Below are 19,536 nucleotides of genomic sequence, written 5' to 3' on the forward strand. Positions count from 1 at the left end.
TCAGCAATATTCACACCACATCTTCTGAGACACTGCATCTCACAGGGACCTGTCCATCTTGTGCTGGGCATACAGGAGAGCTTTTGGAGGACACCAGAGTGTCACTGAACATCACAGACTGAAGTCTGCAGAACTACAGCCCTGAGTGAAGAAATTGTAGGTCCCTGCAGCTAATAGCAGCTGTGGCCCTGAGGCAGAAGCTCTGTACTTGGTAACCCACAGCTCTCCCTGAAAGCAGAGGTGTTGATGCCTGTCTTGGCTGACTCTGTGCTTCCAAAGAAACTGAGCCCCTGGGGCTCCAGAGCAGGCCATCCAGCCCCATGAGAGCATTTTAAGATATTCATCAATATTATTAAATGTTCATCTTTAAACAGCAAAACAGGTTGTAATATTTGCTTTAAATCACATCCCTGTTTCAGATGTGGAGAGTGAGGAAGGCAGAGGAGGTCTCTGAGCTTCCCTCCAGCTCCCAGCACTGGGCAGCAAACTCCCTGCATGTCTGTGTCCAGCACCCAGCCAGAAGGAAAGCCAGCAAGGTGCTATTATGTGATTAGATTCCTGTTCTTCTAGAACTGGTCCATTTTACTCTCTGGCACCTACTGCTTTTTAGACAAAGCCAGTGTGACCAGCAGTATTTTCTGCTAACACAGTCCTAGAGCTTTCTTCTTCCTCCTCCTCCTCCTCCCACAGCCCCATGGCAGCCCCCACCTGCACCAGGCTGCATTATCCCAGCCCACTCCCTCCTTGAAGAAGCTGCCAGTAGCAATACCATAAAATCAGCAAATACCTATGTGCCAGAGAATAAATTTAAGTCTGTTTAAACACATTTTTCTGTGACTTAATCTATTTTTAAGGCCAGGACTCCCACTAATGCTATATATTAAACCTCTTTGCTGTCTGCAGAATGTATTTCATTCACTGGCTGGCATCTGGCATTAGCCATTCAGGGAAAACTCAGAGTAAGCAATTGTAGCTTTTTTAGGTCAGCACTTAAGGTGCAGGAGCTGCTGGTATCAGCAAGAGAAGAGCTTGAGTCCTGATAGATCACAGGGCTTTTTTCTATGACCTGAACACCAGGACTTAGAGGGTAACCTCTTACCAGGTCTGCATGGCTCACTGAGCAGCAGCACAGGGAAAACCACAAGCATAAATCACAGTAGGCAGTTACCAGCTTAGCAGAGAAGCTGGAAATATTTTGCAAAAGCCAGGAAAAAAGGATTTTTCTCCCCCATACTGAGCTGTCTGCAGATCCCCCTTCAAAGCTGCATCATGCAGTAACATCAAGAAGAGGCATCTAGTTTAGAGCCTTTTGCTGAAAAGACTGTAAAATTTCTGTTTTTCAAAAAAAACCCCACACAAATTCTGATTTCATTAGTTATTCTGAGCAACATGGGAGAGGATTAGAGGATGGGCATGTCCCCTTATTAGTTTTTGAGCCACTTTAGCCTCATGTCTGTGCATGGAAGCTGCAGCACCTTATCATACAGACCAGTATCATATCATACAGCTCAGTATTACATCATACAGGTCAGTCTGTCTTGAAAATAAGTCAGGAGAAGCAAAAGCCAGGGCTGAGATTCTCATTATCTGAATATAAAACGTTGCCTCACTAGAGATAAAAATCATTTGCAGGATGATGGAAAACCCACTGGTGGTTAGGTGAGCTGTTGTGCCCTGCTGACCAGCAGCAGCCTGAGTGGTGGGACTGGGAGAAGGCAGAGGAGGAGGTTTGCAGCAAGGTAGCTCTTCCTCTGGCTCATCAGGGCAGGTTGCAGCCTCCTAATTCAAAAGAAAGGGCACCCCCGGCCCTGCTGCAGAGCAGAAATAGCTCCACAGCCAGGCAGCAAAGTTGCAGCCTGCATCTCTCCAACTGCTGCTGCCTTCCGGAGGGGATAGAAGAGTTTTCTGACAATGTTATGTCAACAAAGCACCATCTAGTGGTTATGGCACCCAGGGCTTTCCTGCCGGAAGGGGCAGCACACGCTGCCCAGTTCTGCCCAGTTCACCTCAGCCAGATGCTGAGACAGGGCTCCAGAGCTCACACCAGCCTGGTGCCCAGGACAGCTGAACTCATGGAGGAGTCTGGTCCCAGACCTTCACCTTTCTTTGGTGTCAGACACAGTGTTCTTGCCTCCTGTCTGGGCCTTCTTTGTCATCTTGTTGGCTTCTCTTCCCTTTCTTCTGCCAGTGCCAGCCATGGGCATAGCAAGGGTGTTCAGAGGGCTGAAGGGTGCAAGTTGGGCAGCAGGCTTGTGCCATGAGCTTCAGGAAGATCTGGGTGCAAGCAGGTTGGTTGCAGGCAGGTCTGGGTGCAGGCAGGTCTGGGTGCAGATAGGTATGGTATTAGTGCTGGGGGGTGGGAATCCAGCTGCCCCAGGCCTGCCTGCACACACCAACCCCAGCAGCACGTGCTCCTGCCTAAGGACCTGCTTGAGGTCCAGATCTCCTCAGTGGCACAGCTGAGCTGAGCGAGCCAGTGCATCCCTCTCCTTCCCTTTGCCCATTCTCATCTCAGGCTCGGAGCACAGCAAAGTACCAGGTCCCAGTAATTGGCAAAATAGAGTTCCAGGCAGCCAGAGGATTTCCTGAATCCCAGGTGCCCATTTGGCTGGACCATCCCAGGTTGTCTCTCTGATGTCACCCTGCTCTAGTGTGACAGCTCTGCTGGGGCTCTGGGCCCTGAGCAGAAGTGCTGCCCTTCATCAGACATCTGTGCCAGGCTCAGATCTACCCCTGCACACTGGGATGATGCTTCAACCTAAGAGTTTTCCAGAAAGCAGGTACCAGCCCTAAAAGCCTCTCAAGTGCTGAGCACATCACTGGGTTATCATAAACTGCTAATAAATGCTTACCCTGGTGGCAGGGATTTAGTCAGCACAGCCTTCATCTTTTCTTGTGCCTGGTCTCGGTGCCCAGGGATGGTGATTGGCAGGTTGGCAGCCTTGTGGCTGCAGATGAAAAGTGCCTCTGAAGTTCTTCAAAGTGATTTGATAGAAGGTTGTGGGTTCCCTCCAGACTTAGGCATCATGTTACACCCCCGGGCTGGCAGCACCCGTGGCTGTGGCACTTTCAAAGCCTGGCGTTGTCCCTGGTTCAGGTTTGAACCCCCCCAGGTGTGACACAGGAAGATGTTTGTTGTTTGCTTTCTCGCTGTGTGGTTGGCAGCGGAGACTTGGAGGCTGGTTAGCAAGTGATGGATGATGGCATCTGACAGGCAAAGGTGGTGGCTTTGAGCAGATGCATTTATCTGGCAGGCCAGAGATGCCCTGGGCTGAAACTGGTTTCTTTACTGTTCCGTCAGAGGAAGAAAGAGCAGGATTAAAGGACTTGCTGGAATCCTGCTTATGTAATTTAAAAAAATAGGAATCCTGACTTCCAAAAAAGAAACTTCATAAATATCTGAGTTTATGTTGGAGTATAAAGTAGTTTGTCAGCATCAAAACTGTGGCTGTCAGCATAGAGGAGTTTTATTCTTCCTGGCAAGGACCTGGGCGTCACTAACAGCATCTCCTAGACGGTTGGGAACTAGAAGACCAAGCAATCAGTTCCAGCCCTCCTTGAGCTGTGTGATGTGTTTCACTCCAGCCTTAGCATGCCTGGGAGAAATCAATGTCTGATTTTCAAACCCATTCCTGCTGCCTGCTCCTACACCCCATTGAGTTGTGCTCATCAGAAAGCTGCCTCTGGAAACCCTGGTTGTGATGTGTGAGCTGCCTGTCACGTTGCCTCGGTCTTGATGGGCTGTGCCTGGAGAACCCTTGCTGATAGCTCAGAAAGCAGGTAGAGACCTGAGCAGCTCTGCTGGGTGGCAGCAAGACTGCACAGGCTTGGGTTGAGCATTAAGGAAATCTTCTGCAGGAGGTTGGCAGAGTCTGGGACAGGTCTACAGAGGGGTGGTGGATCTCTACCTTGAGGGTTTGCTAGATCTGGCTGGACAAAGCCAGGCCTGACCCCTTCAAAGGTTGGCAGCAATTCTGCTGCAAGCAGGAGGTGAGACTAGAGACCCCTTCTGCCACCCTGCTGTCATTCTCTGATTGTCCCCGTGTTTCTTGCAGGAAGAAGAAGGTGAGGATGCAGATATCTCTTCTGGTCCCTCAGTCCTTAGCCACAAGATGCCTTCCGCCCAAGCTTTTCATCACTTTGCTCCTCGTTACTCTGAGATGGGCTGTGCTGGGATGCAGATGAGAGATGCCCATGAAGAAAACCCTGAGAGCATCCTCGACGAGCACGTCCAGCGTGTGATGAAAACACCAGGCTGCCAATCTCCAGGACCTGGCCGCCACTCTCCCAAGCCACGGTCCCCAGAAAGTGGCCACTTAGGAAAGCTGTCAGGGACACTAGGAACAATTCCTCCAGGGCACGGCAAGCACGCAACAAAATCAGGAATGAAACTGGATGCAGCTAACTTATACCACCATAAACACGTCTACCACCACATCCATCACCACAGCGTGATGAAACCAAAAGAGCAGATCGAGGCTGAGGCCACGCAGAGGGTGCAGAACAGCTTTGCTTGGAATGTAGATTCACATAACTATGCAACAAAGTCACGAAACTACACTGAAAACTTGGGCATGGCCCCTGGCCCCATGGACTCTTTAGGCTACAGGTGAGTCAAAGCAACACCCAACGGGAGTCCCAGAGCTGTGGCTTCAGTAGGAAGCTCTTCCATAAATGAGGTGGTTGAACCCTGTTGATAGCTTGTGTTGGGACATGGTTTAAGGGCTTCCCACTTCTCTTCCTCTTCAGAAATGGGCCCTTACAGGCCCCTTTTCACCTCTGAAACACCCTTTAACCAAGATTCTTAATGGCCTTGGTTATAAAGGAGTTTTTCTCCTTCTTAATGCAGTGGAGGTGCTTAGAAATTGCAGGTGCTGGTCTGCTTCTCTGTGTGTTAGGAGTTGCTCAGTATAGGGCTGTGTCTGGGCTCTGAGCAACAGACCCTGGTGTCCTGAGGTGTCCACAAGAGGACACAGAAGCCCTCTTTACTGCAAGGACAAACCCATTAGCCAGGAGGGCTCTTTTCTTTTCCCAACAAAGGGATGGGACACTGCAGTGGCATCGTGTCCCAAGGGGACATTCTCTGGGGCAGGGAGTTCTCTGCTCAGGAGAGCCATGTCCCTGCCTTACAGGGGCTTCTGTCCTTCTTCCCTTGGTTGTTGGAATCTCTCCATGCTGAGGGGAGAGGGTGAAGCTCCTTCTCAGCTGCTGATTTTGTTTGTCCTGGTTCTGGATGACTGCAAAGGTGTGAGTGGAGCTGGCGGCTGCCCAGGATAATATATATGGATGGGGCAGCCATGGGGGAGAGCTGTGCTGGTTCAGCTGGCTCCCCAGGGCCCTGGTTTTGGGGTGATGCTTTGCAGTATACCAGGGGTGGGGTAGCTAGTGGAGGCAGGTGGCCTTCTCTGTAGATCTTCAGCAACCCCTCTACAGGTTTTTTCCCCAAAAAAATCAGCAAAGCTGTCTGAGGGCCTGTGACTCCTCAGTGGTGTTAAGGTTTCTTCTCCTGTGTGTCAGTGGGCAGGGAGAAGCAGAATTAGGGAGGTCCTATGGAGGACAGTGGCTGGGTGATGAGGACAGTGAGGGTCCCATGAAATTATACACTGTGGCAGCAACAGGCCAGCGAGGGCAAGTTCTGTGTGACCTGGTGAGCATGGAGACACCCTGCTGGGCATGTGGGCATGGACATGGGCAAGGAGCTGGGGCTTTTGCAACAGCCTTTGCTGCCAGAGCACAGCCAGTGTTGTCTCCTGCCTTGTGTCCATCTGGCTGCCATGCTGAGGGTGGCTGTGCTTCCCAGGGCACACGAGCCAGTGGGAATGCAGTCCCCCCAGCTAGGATGTGGCCTCCCACCATGATATGGGAGGTGAGAAGCAGATGCTCAGGGTGACACATCAGCAGTCTGAGGTGGTGGGAAGGGCTCATCTTTCCAGCAGTGGTCTGTTGTGGAGAGGCAGCCAGTGGATTGTAGCACCAGGATGAACCTTCTGCTCTGAGCAGGTTTAACATAACCCTTCATGTGGCAGGAGATCTGGGCTTTTTGCCGCTTTGCTGTGGCTCATTTGGCCAGAGAAGATCCCTTTCTCCATGGGTGGCTGGATGGAGAAGCCTGCCATGCCAGGGTCTGGCCAGTCTCAATCTTAGCCTCAACTGCAGCCTGGTTGGTTTGAGGTGTGGTAGGGCCAGGGGGGCTGTGGAAGGGCCAGGGGGGCTGTGGAAGGCAGCCAGGATCTCTGCACCACAGATAGCAGCAGACCCTGGAAGGGCTGAACATGTCTGGAGATAGACATGTCCTTCCCCTGCCACCTCTGTGGTGGTTTGGCTCAGGCAAAGCACTAATGTCTCAAGCTTTGTTCTTGCAGTGGGAAAGCAAGTCTGCTCTCAAAAAGAAATGTTAAGAAGACCGATTCAGGGAAAAGTGATGGTGCCAACTATGAGATGCCAGGATCTCCTGAAGATGTGGAGAGAAACCAGAAGATCCTTCAGTGGATCATAGAAGGAGAGAAGGAGATCAGCAGGCATAAGAAAACAACCCATGGGTAAGGAGCAGCAGAGCCAGGGGTCTTCATGCTCTTGGGTTGCATCCTCTGCACAAGGCTGTCCAGCAGTCTGTCTGGAGACCTTGGGAAGACAGGAATCAACCAGGCACAAGGGTTTAGACCCCTTGGAGACAGAGAATTGCTCCGGGGCTGTAAGGGCAGGTTTTTCTGAAGGATGGCTTGTGGGGAAGCTGCAGCCCCAGGGGAATCTCACTGTGCTGCTGTGGTTCCGAGGTGGATGCCAGGGTACACAGTAGGCATTCACTGTCCTGGAAGCACTTGCTGTGTGTAAATGCTTTGTACTCCTGCAAGGTGCTGGTAGAAACCTGGGACCTGCTGCACTGGTGCCATTGGTCCTGAGTAAGCAGTTTAGCACAGTTCAGGGTTGCCCAGTGTTTCAGCTTGCTGGGAGCATCCTCTGGGATGTCCTCTCCTGCCTGGAGTGGAGCCAAGGATGTGGCTGTGTCAGAAGTCTCTCTGGAGTCAAGCAGATCTCCTGCAGGCACAAGTCCTTGATCACAGTCTGGTCAGTCTCTGGCCAAAACCAGTGCATTGATGAGAGGGATGTGGGGTCTCATCCCCTCTGCCGCTGGGTGGTGGAACTGCTGGTGGTTTCTCCTCCTGCTGGACAGCAGTGGCCAGGGCAGGATGCACTGGAGGCAGCTGGGGCTGAACACCAGAGCCAGGGGCAGTGCCAGGCCACTGGGAAGTCAGGCAGCAGGTTCTGGAGCTGGGGAAGGATGAGCACATCCCTGCAGCATCCCTTTCCCTGGAGGTGCCGACCTCATGGAGAGGCTCCCAGCCTGGGAGTTTCAGCAGCATATGGGAGGGCATCTTCTGAGGGAATGTCAGAAAAGCTGGAGCTGCCTTTTGCCAGTTTTAGTTTTGTGTATTGTGGACTGGATGAAAGCCCTCAAACAGATCTGGGCTTTGTCTCAGGGTTGGGTTGCTCATCCTGATCCCTCAGGTCTTGCTCTCCTGAAATCTCCCCCTAGAGGTGGATGGTGCTCCCCTCTCCCTCAGCAGCCGTGCTGTAAGGAGCTTCCCAGTGGTGCCCATGTCCAAGCTGTAGGAGAGGAGGTCCATCTAGGAGTGACTGAGTGCTCAGCCATCTCTGTTAAGCCTTTGTGTTTGTGTCTAGCTCTTCAGGTGCTAAGAAGCAGCTGTCCCATGACGTGGTGCGATCCCTCTCCATCGAGCGCCCGGTCGCGGTGCATCCGTGGGTCAGTGCCCAGCTCCGGAATGTCGTCCAGCCTTCTCATCCCTTCATCCAAGATCCCACCATGCCGCCCAATCCAGCCCCCAACCCTCTCACCCAACTGGAAGAAGCTCGCAGAAGGTTGGAAGAGGAGGAAAAAAGGGCCGGGAAACTCCCCGCTAAACAGAGGTAGAGTGATGGGGTCTGATGGTGTGTGGGAGGGAAGGGGGGGACTGCTCTGAAGGTGGGGGACTGAGGGAGATGTCCACTGCCCCTCTGCTCTGCTCTCCAGCTCCCAGCACCAGCTGGGTGGAGGTATATGCAAGAGAAGGTCAGAGAAACGTCCCCCAGCCCTTCTAACGTGGTGGTGCAAAGGGCAAAACCCACCTTGAGGGCTTGTGGTTTTTGGATGGAGAGGCTGGAAATGCTTTTAGGAGAGTGGGGAAGGGGCTGCTGAGAGCTTGAGGAGGAGTTGGGCAGGGGGCAGCATGTCTGGAGGAGGCATGGTATGGAAGAGCTCTGTCCCCCAGTACTGGCTGACAACTCACTCACACTCACACCAGAATTTTCAAAGGTTGGTGCAGGAGCAGAATTCATCAGGATGCAGCAGAATGAAGTGCTGAAGAGTATTTGCTCTTCTGCATCTCCCACAGGCTTCCAGCAAAGGTCTTCCCTGGCACCCGGGTGGGAGCAGTGCCCTGCAGGGTGGGACCAGTGCCCTGCAGTCCCCTGCAGCAGCAGGGAGTCACTGCACAGCCCTGCCCAGGTCACTGCATCTGCTTGTGACTCAGCTTTAATGCCTGTTGAGGAGCTAATTCTCCTGCTCCTGTGTTGTCTTTCAGAGAGGCATGTGGAGCTCTCAGATGAAAAGCAGTTTGGAAGTGCTGGGCAATTACTCTTGGCAGCTAAAAGCACTTTGTCCATTAAAAACCTTTCACAGCTTTAGAGCTGTAATCTGAAAACTTGCAACTTTGGTGTCTGACTCTTAGAAACAAGAATGTAATTTTTGAAAGCAGCTCTTTCAGCCCAGCTCCAATTAGTTTTGCTTGCAGAGACCACACAGACTTGTGTGTTTATGTCAGAGCATTGATTGAAAGGCAGGTAATTAGAGGACTCTCCCATCTCAGGTTAAGCCAAGTTCATTTGATCTTCCTTTCAGTTGGTGCTAGATTCATGCACCTTCCCCAGAAATGTCTACATGCAAGTGCACACTTTGGAAACACCAGCCTGGGCCATATCCATATCTAATTAATAGTCTAATAATAATTTGCCATGTATATTAAGTGTAGCTTTTTGTAAGAGTGGTAAGAGCTGAGCAGAGCAGTGGGAGGACAGGCTGAGCAGTCCTGGTGCTGGGCTGCTCTGCTTCCCCACCAGGTCCTCCTTTTCTTCCAGTAATGCAGGATCCCCCAGACCTGCCTGGAGAACCAAGGAGCCATGTTCACTGGTGGGGAACTGCTGATGGAAAGGAAATGTACCCGTGTCCAGTAGAGGCAGTGGTCCCCAGGGATTTCTGGATGTTGAAGGCTTGCTGCTGGGTTTTGGCAGGATTGAGGGCTCCAGCTGAAGCAGACCTGAGGTTTTTAGAGAGCTCCTCCTATGGTTAGCACAGGAACCTGCCTGCAAACAGACCTTCAGAAAGGGGCTGCCCAAAGTGGGAGCGAAGGAGAAAACAGGAGGGGAGTTAATGTGTGAAAATAAACCCCAAACGTTTCATTCAGTTGGGAGCTCTGGAGAGCTGTGGGAAGTGGGAGCCCGTGCCCAGGTTTGACAGCAGCCTTGGGGAGGTGGAGGTGAGCCCCAGGGTGTCCTTGAGGCACTGGCCATGGGCACCATGCAACCTTGGCATGGTTCTCCAGCTCACCAGCCATGCCCTTCCCCAGCCAACTGCTCTGGCCAGGGTGCAGCTCTGCTCCCACCCCAGCCCTGCCCCCCTGGAAATCAAGGAGGCACCTGCAGTGTCTCTGCTGGGAATCACAAAGACTCTCCCAGAAATCACACTTCTGATGCAGAAAAAGCCCTTCTCTCCCTGTTCTGCAGCATTTGGAGGGACACTGATCTCTGGTAGCCACATGGCTGCTGCTGGCAAGCAGTGCAGGATTAAGTGTCCAGTGACCTGCAGGTCCAGTGTACCCAGCCTTTGTGGCCCAGTCACTGCCAGGTTTCTTGTGTGTGCAGCCAGATTTGGAGCCATTTTCTGCAGCTCAGTGTCACAGCTCACGTAGGTTCACAGCTGGATCACAGAAGCACAGCATTGTCATGGTTGAAAGGACTTCTGAGATCCTGCTGGAGTGAGCTGGGCACCTCACCTCTGCCTCACAGTGAGAGTGGATTTGTGCTCTAACCCAGACTCAGTTTCCCTGTCATGGCACCACCAGGTTATATGGCTGAAATCAGGAGGGTGGTGAGGGGCAGGGGCTCTTGGGCTGCCCTTTCCTGGCCAGGTCATGTCTGTGTGTGTGCCAAGTGCAGCAAAGGGAGCTTGAAGGGGCAAGGAGGTGACACCTGGCTGTGTTTCTGGGTGCCACCCAGGAGGTGGGTGCAGGTGGAAGCTTCAGTGAGGCAGAGCTCAGGCCCAGCCTGCTTGGGTGAGCTGTGGTCTCGGGAGAGCTGTTGGTAATGGCCAAAGCAAAGTCAGTTGTGATGTCTTGCTTTCCTGAGAGAAACTCTTGGAAAATTACATTTTCAGTGGTTCCTTATTCATCAGCCTGCTAGAGATTGCTGGCTGTGGTGTGGGATGCATGTGGATCCTGCTGCACAGCCTTGTTTTGGCCCCAGGAGCTTGGAGTTACCACAGCCATCCACCCCTGCCTGAATTTATGGCAAAAGCCAGGGACCCACACCTTGGGGGTTGGATTTAACTCCAGCTCTGGAAAGCACTGCAGAGTTTCTGCTTTCAGGCATCATTTCAGGCTTCATTTTCAGACACATCTCTGCTCTTTGGAGGAGGTGAGCACTGGAGCCAGGCTGAGCCCCTTCAGAAATGGCATCTCAGGGATGAATTATGTGGCAGGAGGAGGAAGGCTCCCAGTCCTAGCCCTGGTCCTGCTCTTGCTTCAACCACAACAGAGCTTGGGGGGTCCTCTCCATCTCCCCCAGGGCCCAGGAGAAAGCAGCTTTGTTGCCTGAGCAGGGCACCCAGCAGCTCTTGGTCACGACTTGTTTCTAGCAGGATCAAGCATAGGGACGTTGAGATTTTCCAAACCCCTTCCATTAACTTCTGACTCACAGAATTTGCCTGAATTTATGACCCTTTTATTTTTTTCCAAGGATGATTCAATTCCTGAATGTTTTCCTAGCTAAAGGGCATCCTGTGCTTTGATACAGGGATGGGGGAGGCTCCAAGAGCTCTGCTGGACCAGGAGCAGCCCCTCACCTCTCAGAATGCTGCATCTTCTCCAAAGGTCTCCCAGGCAGAGCAGACACCAGGAAGGTTGTCCAGTTGAACTTTAGACCTCTCATACCTTTAGAAAGGTGCAAAGATCGTGTCTGGCCTGGGTTTGCAGTGCCCATGTTTATGTGGGCATGCCATTAAAAGGTGTTTTACCCACCAGCCAACCTTGAAAGGTTAGGGTCAGGAGTCATGTCCAAAACTGCCATTACCTCATGCACTTGGCAAGGGCCCGTTTTTTATAGCAACTTTCCAGCCACGTCAAGAATCATCTTTTTTACCCAGCTTGCTTTTTCAGGACTCTGGGGTTGTTTTTTTTCAGCTGCCAAATTTGTTTGATGTGACTTGGAAAGGGCAGCCTGCCTCTGGCTCAGGCCACACGTGCCAGGTTGCCAGTCTGTGTCGGTTGCTGCCGTGTTTGGGCAGCATTTGCAGCACCTCAGATGAAAGGCTCGACAGAAGGGCAAAGTACCCTGGGTTTTTTTTTTCATTGCTACTTTTGTCTGCCTCTGAAAATAGAGTTAGGACTGGGCTGGTGCTTTTGGTCTAATGGTGGCACCACGTAGCAGAAGCCCCAGTGTGTGGGCTGAAAGCAGAGACTAGACCAACATCCTGAGAGGCAGGAAAACACAGGAGGTGTCAAGTCCCTGAGGTTTTGGGGATGGTGGCTGCCCTGCCACCCTGCATGAGTGGGGTGAGCAGTGAAGCCTCTGGGACATGTCCCATTGGGTGCTCCATCCCCTCCAACCTCCATCTATACTGGGAGAGGTGCCCGAGGGAGCTGGGGGGAGCCGAGGGGTCCTGTCTGTGCAGATGTAGGTGAGCAGGAAGCTGTGCTGAGCTGTTCTGGCCACAGCAGCAAGAATCCAGAGCTGCCTGAGCAGTGTTTGTGTTACCATCCCCAAGCACACACCCAGCCCTGCATGCTCCCTGCACACTAGGAACGTGCTGGTGGTGACCTGGGTCTGCTGCTGTGGGCTTGGGATGCTCTGCCTTGCCTGGAGCTTAGGGATCATTGAATCATTAAGGTTGAAAAAGACCTCTAGGATCATCAAGTCCAACTGTCAACCCAGTACCACTATAGCCACTAAACCAGGTGCTGAAGTGCCACTCGACGCATTCTTGGAACACCTCCAGGGATGATGACCCCCAAGGCAGCAGTGCTGGGGGAAGGGCCACCCCATCTCAAAGCCTAGGAAGAGGTTCCTTCAGCCCAAAGGGGCTGAGCTAGAACCTGCACCCTCCTTGTTGCTGCCTCCCGGCCCCATCCAGCCTTTCCAGGTGCCAGTTGCTCCTTCACCAGCCTTGGCGTGCGTCTGTGTGCCCAGGGAGCTGCTGGTGGAGCAGAGGATGCTCCTGAGGGTCCTTGGCTGCCAGTTCAGCATCTCCATCCAGGCTCTGTCGGGCCTGCCCAGGCTGGCAGGTAGGCTGATGACACTCAACAGGTCGCTTGTGTTTTTGCACAGCAGGTTGAAGCTCCTGAAGAGACCAGGCAGCGGCGCGTCCCAGTCGTGCGAGAACATCGTGGTGGCCTATTACTTCTGTGGAGAGCCCATCCCCTACCGCACCCTGGTCAAGGGGCGTGTGGTGACCCTGGGACAGTTCAAGGAGCTGCTGACCAAGAAAGGGAACTACAGGTGAGAGCTGCTCCCCACGTGTGGTACGTTGCCAGCAGACTGTCAGCGACCCCTGGCAGGTGCTGCTGCCGGAGCGTAGCGGTGTTGCTGCCTCTAAGGTGAAGGGGAGCACGGTGGAGGTAGCTCCACCTGGGGCCTCCTAAGAGGGCCCCTGCAGGGTGTGCTGTGGTGGGGATGTAGCATCATGGCCAAGGAACCTTGGCTGTTGAAGAGGGCAGGTTACAGGGACAAGAGAGATTGGGTTTTATAGCAGGGCTGTTTGCAGTTTGCACCTTCAACAGAAGCTGCTAAGCTGCCCTGTGGGGTCCTGGGCTGGTGAAGATCAGCACCAGCCACTGCTCAGTGATGCTGTGGGGAACCCTCTGATGTCCTCCCGAAGTTCCCTCCAGTGAGGACAGGGAGGTTGGGTCCTCCTGGAATCCCAAAGCAGCCAGGCATGGGGTGTGTAGCTCTCTGAGTTCCCCCTTCCAAGTAGGTGCTGCTATTGAAAAGCCTGCCTAGAAACACTCCACCAGCACAAGTGCCTCAGCCACTACTTTTGGGAGAGCTGTGGATGGGCTTGGATTCAGGGCTGGATTCAGCTCCTCAGCGTGGCCTGGATCTTGACCTTTTGGCTCACTGAGTGAGGGCAGAGGCAAAATGTGGCCACAGTTTCCTCCACGTCTGGAGGAGCCCATGCACCATGAGCTTAGGGCCACGGAGGGGCTGTACCCAGGTTTGGAGACCACGGTGCCCCCATCACCATTCACCTGCTGCTTTTTTTTTGTTTCTTCTTTCCTCTCTGCCCCCATGTTTCTGGTTTTTCAGGTATTACTTTAAGAAAGTGAGCGACGAGTTCGACTGTGGTGTGGTCTTTGAGGAGGTGAGGGAGGATGACACCATCCTGCCCATCTTTGAAGAGAAGATCATTGGCAAAGTGGAGAAGATCGACTAGGTTCCAGGGCTGCTGAGGCTTGAGGACAGGACTGTGAAAGACTCTGGGACCGGAGGAGAAGGCCTGGGGCAGACACTGGTGGTGCTACTGCCATGGGTGCTGGGTGAGCCCCGGGCAGAGGGTGGCCACCTGGCTCTGGCATGGACCTGAGCAAGTGCCAGGTTGCTGGTGGAAGCTGTTTCACCCCACAAACCTGCCAGTGGGAGCCTGGGCTCCCTCTCCATACCGAATATAAGTGTAATGTAGCATTGTACAGTGCATTAGAAAGTGTAATATGACCTTGTTTACTAAAGCTGCATATTTTTGATATATTGTAATAAAAGGAAAATATTTCCAATGTCACAGTGCTCTTATGTAAATGTAAGACATACAGGTACTGCAGATCTTTCCCAAAGTGTACAGCCATCCCTCAGACTCCAGCTGCTCCTGGCTGTCCTGGCACCCTGTTCCCAGCCCCTGCTGTGGATGGTTCTGGAGCCACGGGCAGAGCTGCCCTCCCTGCACCCACATGGAGGGGCTGAGCTCCCAGCTCCCTTCTGGAGATCATGGAGCCCTTTGGGACGAGTCGGTCTCTACCCTCCCTGGCAGTCTGAGCTGCTGGACATGGTAGGATGGTTTTTGTTTCTCCCGAGCTTTCTTGCGACCGAGTAAATCCCAAGGGATTGAAGGGTGGGTGCCAGCTCTTGGGGCTGGGGGCTTCCTGCAGGGTGGGGACCAGCTGGGAGCCGGGGTGGCAGGTTGGGTGCTGGGGTCCCATGGCCCCTGCCCTCGTCCCCCTGCCCTGTGTGCCCCTGGAGAAGGGTTCAGTTCCCAGCAGGGTACCCCGGCTCTGCCACCAGTGTGCCCCATGCACTCATGCCCAGGCCATGGTGCTGAGCTCCAGCTTTGGGCAGGGGACTCTCTTTAGTACAAACAAGAGGGGAGGGAACTGATGAGAGACAAGCTGAGGACAAGAAAAAAAAAAAAAAAGTGTCTTTTTATAAGTTCTATGTCCTTTGTCAGTTTGTACCTGAGGCAGCAATGGGGGGAGGGTGTTGATGCCAGTTTGTGGGGCTCACACAGGGCTAGATCACCCCCCAGCAGGGCAGCCAGCACCCCGGGCCCTCCCAGGCTTACTCGGACGCAAGAAAGCTGGGGGGGTGTGCTGGTGCCCCCACCACCCTGCCCAGCCCTGCTGCCCCTGCCCTGCACAGCCGCACTGCTCCCCCTCCTTTGGAGACCAGCCCTCGCCCACCAACAGAAACCAGGGTGGCCCCACAGCCTGGGGAGGGGGGGTGGGCTGCCACACGGGTGCTCCTGCTGCCCTCAGCACCTTGGGGCTGCAGTGTCCCCAGGAGGGGACAGCCTGTTGTTTATGTCACCCAGTGCCTTTAAAACACGGTGCAGCGACTCGCCTGTACGCCCCGTGAGGTCCAGCAACATCCACCATCCTGGTCAGCCCGGGAACAGTGTTACAAGCATTTTTTTCCTCCGTGTTTTTTTTTTTTTATGAAGTTCTGATGGTTGTTGTGTCTGGTGAGGTTGTTAACGTGCCCGGGATCTCCGTCTCCCCCTTTTTTTTCTCGGGGGGGTGGGGGTCCCTGTAAATATGTACAGTGGCCGTGCAGCCCCGGCGATGTCTCCTCTGCGTTCTCGTGTGCTGACTTGTACAATGATCTTTTCAAAGGTACTTGGATAAAATTAAATAAAACCCCACATCCCATCACCTGCTGGTTTCTTCCTTCCCCGCGGAGCAGACGCTGGGGTGGCCAGAGGATGGGGCAGGTCAGGGAAAGGGCCCTGCTCTGGCACCTGGTGGGGCTGGGACAGCCATGGGGTCCCTCCAGGGGTGGCCAGGCGGGTCCTGGCACTGAGGGACCAAGGTGTTGTACCCTGGGGGAATTGCCCAAGGTCTGGGAGCAGCAGGCCCAGGGAGAGGGGCTGGTGCCAGGGGTTGGAGGGGACGCAGGAGGTTCCAAGGGGCTGTGAGCCAGGCTTAAGAGGAGCCCATGGAGCCCCATGTTGGGCTCTTGGCTTCCCCAGCTGTGGCAGCAGCTCCTGGGGCTGGTACATGACTGTGGAGCCCAGGCCTAGGGTGGGAGAGCTGCCTGGGAGCCACAACAAGACCCCAGCTGGACCCCCATCACCTGCACCCCAGCACAAAGGCCAGCGTGGAGAGCACTGGGGTTCCCTCAGGGCCTTGGCCACCCCGTGTCATTGCAGGGCTGCCAGGGCTGCGCTGGCTCAGCACCCCTGGGTTCAGGTGGCCTGGGGGCTCTGCCCCTTGGGGCACCCACCAGCCTTGCTGTGTCCCCAGGACACATGGGTGCTCCCCAGGAGTGCTGGGGAACCACAGACAGAGCGGAGCCCACATGGATTCCAGGTTGTTTATAGCACGTGCCCGAGTGGGATGGGGCTCACAGCTCCTCCCGGGTTTCTGCTGTTCCCAGCGGCTCCTCCCTGCCCGTGCTGTTCCCAGGGGCCTTGGGCACCTGGAAAAGGCAGAGGTGAGGCACAGAGGGGGACACACCCATATCCTACACCATCCATTCCCCTGCCCCATGAAGGCCAGGAGCTGCCCTGGGGTGGGGTCATCTCACTCACCGCAGAAGGCTCCTCAGGCAGCGTCCCCCCATTTTCCAAGAACTTGGAGAAGGTCTCCACATCTCGAGCACTCTTATACTCAATCATCTGGAGCCATGGGATGGAAGGGAGATGAGTTGTGACCCCACCCCCCATCCCCTGGGTGCTGGCAGAGCCAGGTGCCCCCCCCACCCACCTCCTACCTTCCTGCCTGGCCCTGCGGGGAAGTAGTGCAGGGTGGGAAAGCCATGGATGGTGATGTTCTCCAGCTCGTTGGCTGTGGAGTCCATCTCAGCAATGACAATGTCCTCGTGGTCCTTGTAACGCTCTCCCAGCTCCTCCCAGGCGGCCGCCATGGCCTGGCAGTGGGAGCACCAGGGCGCGTCTGCAGGACGGGGCAGTGCTGGGGTGCAGGGGCTCTGGCCCCTGGGGCTCTGCCCGGGCTCAGGATGTGGTGTCCCCTGAGCGAGGGGTTGGGGACAGGGCTGGGGGCTGTCAACAGGGGCCTGAGCCTCTGCAGGGCTCGGGGAGGGTTGTGGGCAGCACTTACAGAACTTGACAAAGACGTTCTTGGTCTCGTCGAACGCCACCTGCTCGAAGGTCTTCCCCACCAGGACTTTTACAGGCCGTGTGTCCCAGTCCTCTGGGGGCTCTGCGCTCAGCAGGTGTGGCTGTGGGGACAGCAGGGACAGCCACAGCCCAGGGTGAGTGGTGCCCGGGTCCCACGGGGCACAGTGAGGGATGGGGACAGTGGACCCCCCCAGCCTGTGGCCAGGGGTGCTTCTGTGCTGCCTTTTGGCCCAGAGCTTCTCCTCTGCCACCAAGCCAGCTCTGTGTGTCTCCCTATCAACAGTCCTGCCTCCTTTCCCACAACACCACCCCCGGTCCTTAGGCCTGGCAGCAGGTGCACCAGAGCCCTGTGGCTGGTGTTCACTGCACAGCTGCCATCATTAGGCTTCAGCGTGAACAGCCTGCCACTCGGAGGGAAGCACCCTTGGTGCTGCCTTGGCACAGCGCTGCGTTCCTCACCTTCACCTTGCCATCCAGCACCTCCTGGATGAAGGCCCGTATGGCCGTGTCCGAGAAGGTGTCCTGCTCCATCCGGTACTTGCGGTTGTTCTCCATCCTGACCAGGCGCAGGGTGGGGGCGTCGGCAGCCGTCATGCCAAAGAAGGACAGGACTTCAGCACCGTACCCAGCCACATCCACCACCACGAAGAGCACCTGGGTGGGGGACAGAGAGCACTGATACCGTGGCACCCCACGGCCACCTGGCACCTGCCATGGCACCTGCTCACCTGGCCCCGGAAGGCAGTGGCAGCTGCCTGGAATCCGTCCTGCAGCCCCAGCTGAGCCGACGACGACTTGTTGAGGAAGAGCAGCATGTGGTGGGGGATCTTGGCACTGAAGATCTCATTGGAAGTCTGGGGAGCAGAGTGAGGGTGAGGACCAGGGAGCCACGGCCCTGTGGGGATGGGAACAAGGCTGTGGCCAGCCTGTACCTCAGAGCTGAACTCCATCACCAGCTTCAGGCTGTGGACACGGAGCAGCCGGGTGAGCTCGGCCACATCCAGCCCCTTCACCGGGTCCACGGGGAAGTCTGTCCGTCCCTCGTCGAACTACCAGGTCAGGGAGCAGTGAGGGCTGAGGGGGAACCATGACGGCCATGCCACCCCACCTCCGCCCCCTCACCTTCTTGAAAAGGCAGACAGTGTCAGCCAACAGCCCGTACTCCTTGAAGAGCTCAGCCTCCTTGGCCACACCGAACGGCAAGTCCACCATCTCACTGGCCACCTCATAAAACGCCTGGGCCACCTCGCTCTCCAGGTCCTGCAGGACCACCCCATCAGAAACCATGGCCACGGCCCAGACCCACACCCCCCCCCCCCCCCCCCCCCCCCCCCCCCACCCACCTGCCCCAGCCCACCTTGAAGAACCCGACGGCCACCAAGTCCTGGGAGGCAACGAAGGCGGCGGCAGTGCTGGGGTCCTGCAGCAGCACCGCGCTGGGGCCGGCCCGGCGCCGCACCCAGCGCACGATGCCCTCAGCGTCCATGAGGCCTGGCATGCAGAGCGGGGCCTCCTCCGTCACCCTGGGCACCCCTCACTGGGCTGCCACCCTCCACACACCCCTCACCATCAGCCCCAGCCATAACCCCCCCAGCACTGCCTGCCATCGCCACATGCACCACCACCGTGCTGTCACTTGCCCCCACACCCCAGCCTGCAAACCCCACCAGGACATTGCCACCCCCTCTCCCCATCACCCGTCCTTGCACCCCAGCCCCCCCCATCATGGTGTCCCCACCACGGGTGGCCATCCCACAGACCCATGACCCTACCAGTGTAGGCGATGGGGTGGGTGCGGTTGCCACCACGGAAGAGCTTGAGCGTGGGGTAGGAGGTGATGCCGAACTCGTTGGCCAGGGCCACCTGTGCCGTGGCGTCCACCTTGGCCAGCCACGCCGGGCTGGACTCGTTCCTCAGCGTGGTGGCTGCCTGGGCAAAGGCAGGGGCCAGGCGCTGGCAGTGCCCGCACCAGGGCGCGTCTGCGAGCAGGGACAGTGTTGGTGACAGGCACAGCCCCGGGGGCAGCTTTGGGGTGTCCCTGGTCCCTCAGGTGGGCCTGGCGGGTGGCCAGGACACATAATGGCTGCCTGAGCCTGGTGGGCTCCAGCACCTGCCCCTGCCTGTGCCCCCCATGCCATGGTCTATGTCCCACACCCCCACCACGTGTCCCTGCCCCATGCCACCCCTACACGTCCCCCACCCCGGGTCTCTGCCTCATGTCCTCATCCCAAGCCCCATGTCCCTATCCCACGCCCAGTGTCCCTGCCCTGTCACATGCCATGCCCTGTGCCCGGGCAGTGCCTACCCCTGCCCAGTTCCCACCCCATCCTGCACCCGTGTCCCTGCCCACACAGGCCCCTGCCCGCACCCCTGGCCACGTCTGGGGACACTTACAGAACTCCACCAGCAGCAGCTGATGCTCAGCCAGGGCACGGGCAAAGTTGTGCTCATGAAGCACCAGGACGCCATCCTCCTCCTTGAGCTCATCCGAGACCCCCTCATCCTCCTTCCCCTCCTTCTCCGCCACCACCTCCCCACCTTCCTCCTCCTCACCACCCAACACTGGGCCCAGCCAGGCCAGCACCAGTGCCAGCACCAGCAGCCAAACCAGCCGGGCCCCGCAGCCCCGCATGGTGCCACCGTCCTCCCCAAAACCAGTGCCTGGGCAGAGAGGACCCAGATAAGGGCCACCGGGCGGGTGGTGC

The 19,536-nt window shown here is 56.0% G+C and overlaps 2 protein-coding genes across 7 annotated transcripts in view; one reads left to right on the top strand and one right to left on the bottom strand.

Moving 5' to 3' along the window:
* The window catches only part of AXIN1 (axin 1), a 72,607-nt gene extending 58,566 nt beyond the window's left edge, over positions 1-14,041 (top strand). For 4 of the 6 annotated variants that reach the window (XM_051632401.1, XM_051632400.1, XM_051632403.1 and 1 more), the window contains exons 6-10: positions 4,056-4,609; positions 6,363-6,539; positions 7,681-7,926; positions 12,595-12,765; positions 13,573-14,041. In XM_051632401.1, coding sequence (XP_051488361.1) covers positions 4,056-4,609; positions 6,363-6,539; positions 7,681-7,926; positions 12,595-12,765; positions 13,573-13,699 — 1,275 coding nt within the window. In that variant the 3' untranslated portion in view covers positions 13,700-14,041. The remainder of the gene's footprint in view (positions 1-4,055; positions 4,610-6,362; positions 6,540-7,680; positions 7,927-12,594; positions 12,766-13,572) is intronic. The other 2 variants (XM_051632405.1, XM_051632404.1) reach the window with 1 other exon arrangement.
* Positions 14,042-16,095: 2,054 nt separating this feature from the next.
* On the bottom strand, positions 16,096-19,463 carry PDIA2 (protein disulfide isomerase family A member 2). Its single transcript, XM_051632354.1, has 11 exons — positions 19,226-19,463; positions 18,604-18,810; positions 18,189-18,322; positions 17,954-18,091; positions 17,764-17,880; positions 17,560-17,685; positions 17,291-17,485; positions 16,812-16,932; positions 16,465-16,646; positions 16,286-16,369; positions 16,096-16,170 (listed from the first exon to the last, which is right to left on the bottom strand). Exons 1-11 carry the CDS (start codon positions 19,461-19,463, stop codon positions 16,096-16,098), a joined length of 1,617 nt encoding a protein of 538 aa, XP_051488314.1.
* Positions 19,464-19,536: the final 73 nt, after the last annotated feature.

Source organism: Apus apus, chromosome 14 (genome assembly GCF_020740795.1).
Source record: "Apus apus isolate bApuApu2 chromosome 14, bApuApu2.pri.cur, whole genome shotgun sequence".
In the NCBI taxonomy this organism is placed as follows: domain Eukaryota; kingdom Metazoa; phylum Chordata; class Aves; order Apodiformes; family Apodidae; genus Apus; species Apus apus.

Coding starts and splice junctions, on each gene's coding strand:
- PDIA2 (XM_051632354.1), bottom strand. CDS start 19,463: ATGCGGGGCTGCGGGGCCCGGCTGGTTTGGCTGCTGGTGCTGGCACTG. Junction 17,881..17,953: donor CTGTCTGCCTTTTCAAGAAG/GTGAGGGGGCGG, acceptor CTGACCTGGTAG/TTCGACGAGGGACGGACAGA. Junction 17,486..17,559: donor CCACTGCCTTCCGGGGCCAG/GTGAGCAGGTGC, acceptor TCCCCCACCCAG/GTGCTCTTCGTGGTGGTGGA.